The 12,473-nt window shown below is 36.8% G+C and overlaps 1 protein-coding gene across 1 annotated transcript in view; it reads left to right on the forward strand.

The window, feature by feature from the left end:
• The window catches only part of HMCN1 (hemicentin 1), a 487,946-nt gene that overhangs the window by 197,927 nt on the left and 277,546 nt on the right, over nt 1–12,473 (forward strand). Inside the window, exons 5-6 of the mRNA XM_032393157.1 lie at nt 185–356; nt 2,715–2,821. Of these exons, the coding sequence (XP_032249048.1) occupies nt 185–356; nt 2,715–2,821 (279 nt within the window). The remainder of the gene's footprint in view (nt 1–184; nt 357–2,714; nt 2,822–12,473) is intronic.

Below are 12,473 nucleotides of genomic sequence, written 5' to 3' on the forward strand. Positions count from 1 at the left end.
CTACTACAATAACTGGATGTAGGAAAAGGTTGCTTTTCACTGTGATGAAAATAAACCTCACACCAGTACAGGAAGTGCCTGATTCATGTGATTCACCAAAGCACAATACTGCATCTAGGAGTCGTGGCTGTATAAAACTATAAATGTTTCTGATATCACTCACACTTCTTCTTTTCTCTTATAGGTGTTAAAATGGGTAGAGGAGGCAGTGCAGTCCTCTAAAGTCCACCTCTTATCAACAGATCATTTGGAACAAGCTGTAAACACTTGGAAAATTCCTTTTGATCCCAGCCTAAAAGAGGTTACTGTGTCTCTCAGTGGCCCTTCTCCAGGGATTGAAATTCGCAATCCTTTAGGTGAGATATATCAAACATCATATAATAAAATACAAAAACCATGAAAGGTAAAAGGTTTTCGTACACTTATTTATGTCAGGTTAATGCTAACTTTATGAATAATCCGGTAAATTCAAAAGAGACTAGGAAAGATGTTTAAAAAAATAAAACTGTTTTAGTCATAATTATTAATTGAATTAACATGAGATTCAAAAAACTGAAACTCCTAATAATTTAAACAGATATTTAGTAACTTAATTGTAGCTAAACTACTCAAAAGAAAAAAATTTTAATTTGAGCCTGAAATTATATTTTCCTAATTTATGTATGAGGAAATATTTCACAGTAATGTAGTCTGTAAAATTCAGTATTTTATGTATTTTTAATGAATAACATGAAAAGCCTTCTTTTAAAACAACTGCCTAGTTTTTTTTTTTTAAGATTTTATTTATTTATTTGACAGAGAGAGAGAAAGCAAGCGAGATAGAGAGCACAAACAGGGGGAGGGGCAGAGGGAGAGGGAGAAGCAGGCTCCCTGCTGAGCAGGGAGCCAGACATGGGGCTCAGTCCCAGGACCCTGAGATCATGACCTGAGCTGAAGACAGCCGCTTAACCCACTGAGCCACCCAGGCGCCCACACTACCTAGTTTTTTACCGTATCATATTCTTGATAAGATCTAATTTTACAGAACACAGTTAAAGACCACATTCGTGTTCTTATTAGAATAATGTTTTGGGGTGCCTGGGTGGCTCAGATGGTTAAGCATCCGCCTTCGGTTCAGGTCATGATCTTCAGGTCCTGGGATGGAGCCCCACATCGGGCTCCCTGCTCGGCAGAGAGTCTGCTTCTTCCTCTCCCACTGCCTCTCCCCACTGCTCATGTTCTCTCTCTCTCTCAAATGAATAAAATCTTTAAAAAAATAATGTTTTAGTTTACTTTGTTTCCTTGGGGCACCTGGGTGGCTCAGTCGGTTAAGCGTCTGCCTTTGGCTCAGGCCATGATCCCAGGGTCCCGGGATAGAGCCCTGCATTGGGCTCCCGGCGCTCCTCCTGCTTGGTCTCTCTCTTTTTCTCTGTCAGATAAATAAATAAAGTCTTTAAAAAAAATGTACTTTGTTTTCCCAATCATATGTTACAACCCTAAGAACTGGCCTGATTCCATTGCTAGTTGAGTATTATAAGACTTACATTGAAAAGTAATCTAGTAAAGACAGAAACCTCATTTTCCCTACTGTTTGCATTTAGAAATATTTTTTTTACCTGTTGATGTTTGCAAAATATTATTATTTCCATTGTGGCTTTAGTGTGTTACCTTTTTTTTTTAACCTATTTGTGAGGATTTATGAATGGAAAGAGAGTAACTAGCTTTCTTATTTATTCAGTTTGAATCTTAGAGAATAGTTAATCCCTAAAAGAATACAGCATAGGAAATTGTCCTTGAAGGCCACATTCATACTACCAGTCAAATTGAAATGTATGAAACAAGCAAACCTATTTTTCAAGACTCCTACAGATAAATGAATTTGTCCATTGAGGTAGCATTCCCTTCTAATATCCATGCTACCCAGGAAAGATTTGTAGTTTTCACCACCTGGATAATTAAAAATACCCATATCCATTGCATGATGGTTCTACTACTTTAAAAAGTCATTGACAGTGACATCGGTATTTTAAAAGTTATTTACAGTGAGTGTAAAGCTTTTGATGCAAACATGGGATTCTTATAATTGATTTGTTTTTTAACTGCAGAAGTAGTCCATAGGAGAGCCAAGAGTGAAGTCAATAACTAAACTATGGCTTACTTCTGAATTTGCTTTTCTTCTTCTCTAGGTTCCAACTGTTAGATACTTTAGATAAATCTCAGGCCAGTAGGAGATGGTATCACGCTACTTCATTCCACTGCTTCCTTTAAATATGACCACAAAAGCCTCCTGTGCTTCATGGAAAACAGCTTAACATTTTGTGTTTCATGCACAAATATGCCCAATGCTCTCATGTTAGTAATACCTTGAGTGATCTCCAAAAAGGCATTTATTCCGGTTTACTGTTCTTGCCATCTATTAAATCTAAATGTCTCTAGTGACTGCCCGGAACTTCTCAGTAGCCATAATAATTATTATCTAGTTTGGCTTTGGATATATGATTACAGTCTGCCAATTGTTATTCTTATTTTTAGACCAAATCCACATGGCAAATGGTAATCTGATACTTCAGTTCCAATGTCCAGAAACCATAAAATTAAACCTATATTAGATATAAATAAATGTTTTCAGCTAAAGGTACAATAGTCCATCAGGTAATTTATACTGGAAGTGTATACAGCTGATACACAATGCTGAAATAAAGATTGTGCTTGTTACCTTTATGTCTGTCTTTTAGGGAAGCTGATAAAAAAGGGATTTGGCCTGAATGAGCTATTAAATATCCATAACTCTGCCAAGGTGGTGAATGTTAAAGAGCCAGAGGCTGGAATGTGGACAGTGAAGGTATGATTATTTTACAAAGTCTGTGTATTTTACTTTGTTGTTGGCATGTTTTATAAAGTGTATACAGGTTTATTTGTATCTTCTCTTGCAATCATGGAGAATGCTTTTATCAAAAAGCAGTATATGTAGTGCATTTGTAAAGGTGTCTTGATCATGTGAATTTGGTAGTATTAAGTTTTGGTGACTGTGAAAGGCATTGATGTCACCACAGAATACGTTTAAATTTCTCAGATAGTTTTCCAATAATCAAACCTGTAGGCTGATTTTATTATCCACTCCTGCCTCCAAAACAGTCAGAGAGGAGCCCGTAGAGAATAATGGTTAGGGGCATAGGCTTTAGTATGGGGTGCTTGGGTTGTATTCTCAGCCCTGCCACTTAAAAGCCGTATTTCCTTGAGACTGTAAGTTCTCTGTGCCTTGCTTTCCTCCTCACAATGTAGAGAAGGCAGTAATATTTTCTTTACTTTGTAGAATTGTGCTGAGAATAAAATTAAGATGATACAAATGGAATACTTAGCATAGTTCCTGTTACAAAGTAAGCACTCAGGTTCTGTTGGCTACTGTCATTTGGTGGATCTGCATTCGTCGTGTAACACCAAATGGTATTTGGATCCTAGAATTACATCAAGTAGTGTATGTTCGCTCTAAGCATTGTGTTGTGGTGATGCAGGGGAGCGAACATACACCCAGAATTCAGGATACCAGACATTGAAATCCAGTTCTAATGCATATTATATATGTGACCCCCTGTAGTGGATGTTCTGAGTGACTTGTCCGTATTTCCCAGGGTTTTCAGAGTGCTTTGGCCTAATTCCAACTCCCGTATCTGCATTACTATGCCCAAGAGGGTTTTTTTTTTTTCCCCAGAACAGAAGAAGGCTGTTCTGCCAGAGAATGAAACCCCTTAGGAGCAGCTTTCAGCCTCTGCAGGAATAAGCTCCAGTTGTCCACATGGGAGCAGGATTAAAAGCACACACTTTTGGGGCTGCATTTCTTTTCCTGTATCACTTCCACTCTTCCTATTAGCATCCTTTGTACCTCCCAAATAAACAACTTGCTCTAGAATCCTTCTGGGATAACTCAAATGAAGATACCCCTTGCATCATTTACTCTTGCTGAATCAGCTTCTCTACATTAAAAAAAAAAAAAAATGGGATTCATGGGCTCCTGGTTGAAGGGGCAGAGCTGCTGTGAAAGTGCATGGAGGTGTTTTTACCATAGCAATTTGAGGCGCCATTTTGGAATGCCAGTTTTTGTTTGTTTTTTTTCTTTTTAAAAGAATACCTACATTAACTTTCCCAGCTTAAAGAATGAAAGTTTCCATTGTAATTCCATTCAAGCTCTAGAATATCAGTTCTTTATTCTCAGAACTCTCAGCCTCATAGGAAAAGTAGAAACTGTAATATGGATTTTTTTTTTTTTTTGAAGGTGGATAATATGAGATAAGGGTATAGGTGAAAAGGCAATGTGAAAAGTAACAGTCCTGTCTGCCTGTTTTATTCACCCACTTCCCTGCCCATATTAGTTGCTCAGTATTTATTGGGTGCAGTAGACTGATAATGTTGGAGAGTTTTACTGCTATATTTTAAATAAATATGGCCAAATTTGATGTTATAGTTATTTTAACCAACTTGCCCAGTATATGATTAGTGTTGAGTCTGACTTTCTGTGACCACAGTAGGAAGGAGTATAGGAGGTTCTGAGGCTCTTCTTTCCTCAAATACTTTAAGCATGCCCTAAGCCAGCAGTGTCTTGAGCTAGCAAGTTCACTGAGGCAATTTGTTCTTGCTTTCTGAATAAGACATTAGTTATTGATTGTGAAATATGTACAAGTAATGACATTTCTTTTGCATTATTGGCAACTTATTGTGAAGTATTTGAACCACTTCTACAGGTGATTTCGATTGCTACCAGTGGTATTTCCTCTAGTGAAACTCTTGCCTAGAAGAAGAGGAATATTGCATGGCTGTTGCTTTATCTCGTGCCTAATGCACCTACCTATTCAGTCATCTATTCAATAAACATTTATGGAGTTTCTGCCCTTGGCCATATTCCCCAATACTTAATGGGCACTAAGCACGTTTTAATTGATAATTAAGAACAGAGAAGCACTGAGGATTACTCTGTGAGTGAGGAGGGAGACGCTAAGGGGATGAGGTGATGCAGACTCTGTTTAGACAAGTCTCTAAGCTCAGTCTTCTATAATTAAGAATACAATAAAAAGACACAGTATCTATTATCATATTATCTTAAGTTTATATCTAGTTCTCACCCAAAAAGCCTCTGGTTCTGCTAGTACACTGTTTCTAGAGTACAATTAGTGGCAGCTAAACAAAGGACACACATTGCAATGCATTTTAAAGATAATAAACTTATTTTGCTCCTATGTGAAATGCCAAAATAAAGTGTCAGGTTGATGCAAAGGAAATTGAGCTGAACCTACTGATACAAATATCACTGCTGACTTTGGATCTCCCTTTCAGATGGCTAATGAGTGATAATGTTTTACATGTGCACTTTCTCCTGAAGAAATATGTCTGAGATTAGATAGTATATCCCTGGTGCTATCTCTCATGCTCTCTGCTATCTGGAAAATGTCTGCTCTATCAGTAGAATTAATAATGGCTTTTTGAGTGTTTTCCATAGCTGTTTTTATCCCAAGTATGGAGAAAAGACAATCTATTATTTGACCTTAGCATGGTAGTCAAAGGCCACCAACTGAGCCTCAACCAATCCTTCTAGCTCTTGTCCATCACTTGCCTTTACACTGTAGTCAAATATAACTTTATACTGTCCCTCACCCCATCTCCTCTCACATTCTCTTGCCCCATATTTTCTCTTAAGTTGTTCCTTCTCCTAGAATGCCCTTGCTTTCTATCTGACATAACTTTCATGGCAAAAGACAACACTTTCATCAAGCTTTTTCTGATTTTTTCTATCTAAAAGTCTCTCTTTTCCCTCTGGCTTTCTACTGCAATTTTTCTGCACCTCCCTTTTTGATGATTTTCTCCCTTATATATTTTTTAAAGATTTATTTATTTATTTGAGAGAGAGAGAGAGAGAGCACGCACCAGCGGGGGGAGGGGCAGAGGGAGAGAATCTTAAGCAGACTCTGCGCTGAGCATGGAGCCCAATGAGGTGCTCAACCCCATGACTCATGAGATCATGGCCTGAGTGGAAATCACGAGTCAGACGCTTAACTGACCGAGTCACCCAGGTGCCCCGTGATTTTCCCCCTTATATTTATTTCTGTACAGATTTTCTCTTTCTATTTTACTCTAGACCAGATTTTATCACTTGGCATATGCATATACAATGCCTGGGAAAGAACTGTATAAAAATTCATGAATAAAAATTAATGCATTTATTCTGATAATACCCAAGGAAGCAGGCAGAGGAGTTGATTTAGTTAGCCTATAGTTGATGTGCTGGCATGGAACACTTTAATTTGTCTGTGATTTAATTAAAATGCTGTGAGAGTGGTAGTTTCTTTTCTTCTGTGGTTTTCCTCTAAAACCTTGGTAATTACTTTTCTGTAACTTACTAGGACACTCTTACCAAACAGAGACAATGAGTCAACTCATCCATATAGTTCATATAAATGACTCAAATGTTTTAGGCTGCCTCATATGCAGGTAAAAACATGTCAAAAAGAGATAAGTAAAAAGAATGTAAAGTTTTATTAAAAGCAAAAGAGAAGGTTGTTTTATGTACCTAAATTTCCATTGTAAGGAAACTACAAATCCTGGATCTTATTTCTGAGCAATACAAATTTTCCATTCAGGCAGCTCTATCTATATATAGATAACCACAGAAACTCTCAGGCCAAATTTTGTCCTCTGTTCCTTAAGGAAAACTTCCTACAAAGACATTAAATAATTGTCAGCAACCTTTGGGTTTTTACATGGCACAGACTGTTTCTATTAGTCTAGGATTATCAATGTGATCATGTAATCTAACACACCCTCTGAGACACGTTTCCATTAAGTAAATTTGGATAAACTGTTCTTATGTAATCTTCCAAATAGAGAAAGGAGTGTATGCAACCACATGATCATATTGGGATTCTGAGACTAGTAGAAAATATTTTGGTTTTAGATAGCTATGCTGGTTGCCAGAGACTACTAATGGATTTTCTAAAGATAAGACTATTTTAGAAATCATACTCAAGTGGCATAAACTTGTTTAGGAATCATAATTAAATAAACTTCAAACCTACAAAGGACCTCACAAGAAGATTATTATGCTGGCCTCCAATTATTCTCACCTGGTGACTCTTTTGAATAAGCCTGAAGACTATACCAGGTGTGTTATTTAAATGGATTAGGTGCAGCCTTATTCAGATGTTTTGGGTCAATGGAATGCTTTATAGTAGATTTTTCCTGGAAAATTTCCCAGTTATTTTAGTGTGCTAATATCAGATTATCAACCAAATGGAATGTTTCCTTTAAAAAAGAAATCTATATACTTGTGTTATATATAAATGCATATGTATATCTATATATATGTATTTAAATAGAATTTATTATGGGCTTTGGTTACATTTCTTTCCTTGTTTCACATTTCTCTAAGCATACAATGCCTAATAAAATGATAGTATTTAAACCTAGCTAGCATTATTATGTCTGCCTGGCATGATACCTAGCCCATAGTAGGTTCTCAACAAATATTTGAGTGCTCACTTCGGCAGCGCATATACTAAAATAAATATTTGAAACTACCATATTTCTTTTTTTTTTTAAAGATTTTATTTATTTATTTATTTGTCAGAGAGAGAGAGCACAAGTAGGGGGTGTGGCAGGCAGAGAAGGCAGAGGGAGAAGCAGGCTCCCCGCTGAGCAGGGAGCCTGATGTGGGACTCGATCCCAGGACCCTGGGATCATGACCTGAGCTGAAGGCAGTCATTTAACCAACTGAGCCACCAGACATTCTATGAAACCACCAGATTTCTTTAATTTCTAAAGAATAGTATGTCATTCAGGAACAAATACCTTGAAAAGAGTTAGGTGTCTTTTTTTATTATTATTATTATGTTATGTTAATCACCATACATTACATCATTAGTTTTTGATGTAGTGTTCCATGATTCATTGTTTGGAGACGAACCATGAGAGTTGGGTATCTTTTTTAATTCAAGATCCACTACTTAATATCTTTTTGACCTTAAAGAAATTACCTAATTTCATGAGTCTGAGAAAAATGGGGAAAATAATACCTACTTACTAACATATTAATGGTAAAATTAGTTTTTCTTATACTCTTGAATATGTGTTAATTGAAAATTATCTCTATACTTTCTATTAATGCAAATTACACATGAAGTTTTTTTTCTACTTTGGGCTTTTTTTTTTTTTTTTAATAAAACACTGAAACTCTTTAGGAAAGAGAAATCAAGGCCAGCTCTATCAATCAGATTTTAATTCAACTTAGGACAGGTTTCACATTTAGTAGTAGTAGGAATTCTCACTGGCTTAATACAAGAAAGCTAATTCTTTACTAATGTTACATGCCTTTTCAGTGTTGACAAGATGTTCTACTTCACACAGACACTCAAGAACCCAAGCTGATGGAGGCTCCACCATAATTTAGAACATTCAGCCTCTTCAGTTGTTATAGTGGGGGAAAAGACTGGAGGATGTGCATTGAATTTTTAGAAAAAGGAATTTGTATCACTTCTGGGATGACACACACATCTCTGTGAGTGATAGACACACTTTATTCCCTATTATCAAGGCCTAGTGGTATACTGGATCTAGCTCGTAATGGTTCATAGAGAGGAAATTACACACTTTTTCTTTCCACCTCTCTATTCAGTAACATCATGTGAGGAGCTTGAAATCAGCCATGGTGGTAGTATTTATACCACAGAAATTGGCAAATGCCAAAAATTAAAGCTTTTTCTCCCCAGAAAGCAGTTTACTAAACACTCCACTAACTGACCTCTCCTAAATGAAAACATATTTAGAAATGTAACAATGGTAAATGAATAGTTGAAGGGTATTATTGTCTACTACACTATAGTGTCGAGATCAACCCAGAGATTGTTATCCTAAAATGCTGTGCATAGACTTAGGTCCTATGGAAAGAACACTGAACTTCAAATGGTTGCCATTGAACTTGCTATCTAAACCTAGGCAAGTAATCATTTATTTGAACATCAGTTTCTTTTTTTTTTCTTTTTTAAAATTTAAATTCAATTAGCCAACATATAGTTTTGATGTAGCGTTCAATGATTCATTAGTTGTGTATAACACCCAGTGTTCATCACATCACATGCCCTCCTTAATGCCCATCACACAGTTACCTCATCCCCCCACCCGCCTCCCTTTCTGCAACCCTCAATTTCTTTATGGTGCTTTAAAATCATCTTTGGATGCAGTAGGATTATATGAAATAACGTGTGAACCTACTTAACACAATGCTTTTAGAAAAATTCGATAGATTCTTGATGAATCTGGCATTCAGTGGTTCTTAAGGAATCCAAGGAAAAGTACCAACATTAGGCATTTAGAGGGCTTTAATATCATTTGTTAAACCTACACTTGTTAAGTACCTATTGAGTAATATTTTGTAGATGATGAATATGATGTAGTTATTCCCTTAAGGGACTTTCCATAAAAAGAGGTATTTAATAGGCCTTCATGCTTAAACTAAGAAGTAGATCCATCTGCAATAGAGCTGACCGGGAAGAGATCAGAGGAGTAACTCATTTTTTCCTGGAGCTCTCCATGGTGCTTGTTTCACGGTACTTGAGTCTGTCTTCTTTGACTCCTCATAGACTCACTCCAATTCAGAAACCTAGACTCGGGTCTACTCTGCTCCTTCTTTTCTCTTGCTCCTTTGTGGATCATGGTTACCTGTTGACCGATTTTAGGATGCCAGTAGATACCTAGTATAATTTTATCTTTGCCTCCGCTCTGCTCACACTTAATATTCCTGACTCAGACCCTTCCACAACTTAACAAGCATGACGTTTGCAATTCAGAGTAATAATGAATTCAGAGTAATTTTTGAAATCATGACATTGAATTCAGACGGTAATTCAGTGTAATTCAGAATAAAGTTCATAATAATCTATTATGAATTGCATGAATAAATATACTGTATGAAATACAGTTCTCAGAGTTTCTAGCCCATACAAATCCCATGTAGTGTCTACTGTCTAGAAATTTTCCTGTTATGGTTGGAGCTGTCATGCTGCTGCTAGATTTCCCTCTTCTTAACTACAGAAGCCATGAGGTTAGGGTGGCTCTGTGCAGAAGTGATACTTCAAGATATTCTGTGGTGGATAGATGCTTTTTGGAGTCAAATTCAAATAACCCACATGATATAAATCTACATGATGTAAAGACCACATAGAAAAACATTAAATCAGTAATTATGGTCTTACTGATTTTATTATATATAAATAAAAATGATACTAAAATAGACTAATTTGAAGGGGAAAAGAAAGGGAAGGAATATACAGCTGGACTACTTCTCTGACTCAATTGCAGAATTAGCTGAATATTCTTTGTCCCTCCAAGACCTTCATAGGATTGGTTCTCCTCCAACCCCACTATGTCCATAACATGTGAGAGTCCAGAGCCTTCTCCCAACATTTCTGGAGTTTCCTGAAAGCTTACTTTCTTATGGTCTCCTTGTCTCCTGATTATTTGTGTGTTGATTATAACTTCTGTACTTTGATGCAGGGCAAAGCTCAGCCTCATCAAAAATATCACAGGAAATCCACTAATAATAAGACTTTTGTGCGTTTAGTAGATTTAACTATATGTAGGTTTGGTGTTATGTCTTGAAGCACCTTGTCCCCTTCTGCTCTCTCCTTGCCCCCATCCTTCCTCTCCTCCCATTATGCCTCTGCTTCTCTCCTCTGAATAGTCTCGGAAGTTCCACATTACTCTCCTACTAGGTAGAGCAGTTCAGCCTATTTTAGTGTATTCCCTGAAACCAGCATAATCAAATCCACTGCAATAATCATGAGAAAGCATGGGGTGGCTATTGAAATTGGTTCCTGGAGCCTCACTGAGTTCATACCACAGCTCTGCCACCTGCCGTATCTGTGACTTTGAGCAAATTACTTAATCTCTCTGATCTGTGAAATTAGGATAATATACTCCCATACAGGGGCTTTTGTAAAGATCAAAAGTGATTATTTATATAAAAGATAGCGTGTTGTACAGTATGCATTTGGTATATGTTAATATTTCTTTCTTCCCCTTTGTCCATTTCCTTGTTCATTTTACCATCATTAATAGGACCTTTTTGTTCTTATTAACACTAATATTTGAAAAAGGGAGCTCAGCTAAGAAACAGACTAAAATAATAGTTTACCTTAAGAAAACAGACTAAAATTATAAAGTAAACTATGGCACTTTTTTTTTTTTAAGATTTATTCATTTATTTTAGAGAAAGAGAGAGAGAAAACTTGTGATTCGGGGGAAGAGGCAGAGGCAGAGGGAGAGGGAAAGAAGCAGACTCTGCGCTCAGTGCAGTGCCCCATGTGGGGCTGATCCCAAGACCCTGAGGTCATGACCTGAGCTGAAATCAAGAGTCGGCTGCTTAACCAACTGAGCCACCCAGGTGCCCCTATGGCACTTTCTCATAAAGACATTTTAATGTGATGTTTTGTGTTCCCAAAATACTATCCAAGTATTATTGTAATTCTTTTAAGAGAATGATTAAAAATGATAAATGTATGCATGAGTGTCAGAGGCCATTTTTAACTAATAGTTTAAATTTCTTATTTTTATTATTTTTTTAAACCATAATTTTGGTTTATTTGTGATGTTCTTTGCTCCCATTACCCTGATTAATACAGAGTTGGATATAATTTTGCATGAAAACTTACTTACTTGGAAATATCTTTTATTTACAAACCCTTTTAAATTCTATGCAGATATTCCTACTGTTTATAGTATAATATAGAAACATGAAGTTAAAATATTTTACCCTTCATATTTTTGGCATTGCTCAGAGAATAGGAAAACTACATCCTTATTTCAACATACTTTGTTAATTAGTATATTTTAAATATCAAAATTAATTTATTTTACAATAATTTTATAGAGGTTATAAGGAGCTCCCTATTCATCAACTCTGCTTTATTTTTAATGTATTGGTTAGTAATGGAAAATGCGATATTTTCAAGCATGGGTAATTTCTAATTTTCTCACTTAGATGATTTTTTTTTTTAAAGATTTTATTATTTATTTGACAGAGAGAGCACAAGCAGAGGGAGAGAGAGGGAGAAGCAGGCTCCCTGCTGAGCAAGGAGCCCAATGTGGGACTTGATCCCAGGACCCTGGGATCATGACCCGGGCCGAAGGCAGCCGCTTAACCGACTGAGCCACCCAGGCGTCCTTCTCACTTAACTATTAAGCACCACTCTTAAAACAGATTCTTTGTCGGGCGCCTGGGTGGCTCAGTTGGTTAAGCAACTGCCTTCGGCTCAGGTCATGATCCTGGAGTCCCGGGATTGAGTCCCGCATCGGGCTCCCTGCTGGGCGGGGAGTCTGCTTCTCCCTCTGACCCTCCTCCCTCTCATGCTCTCTGTCTCTCATTCTCTCTCTCTCAAATAAATAAATAAAATCTTAAAAAAAAAAAAAAACAGATTCTTTGTCAGTTGATATATGCACAGAACATTTGCCAGATA

Source organism: Phoca vitulina, unplaced genomic scaffold (genome assembly GCF_004348235.1).
Source record: "Phoca vitulina isolate PV1807 unplaced genomic scaffold, GSC_HSeal_1.0 scaffold71, whole genome shotgun sequence".
NCBI classification, from domain to species: Eukaryota; Metazoa; Chordata; class Mammalia; order Carnivora; family Phocidae; genus Phoca; species Phoca vitulina.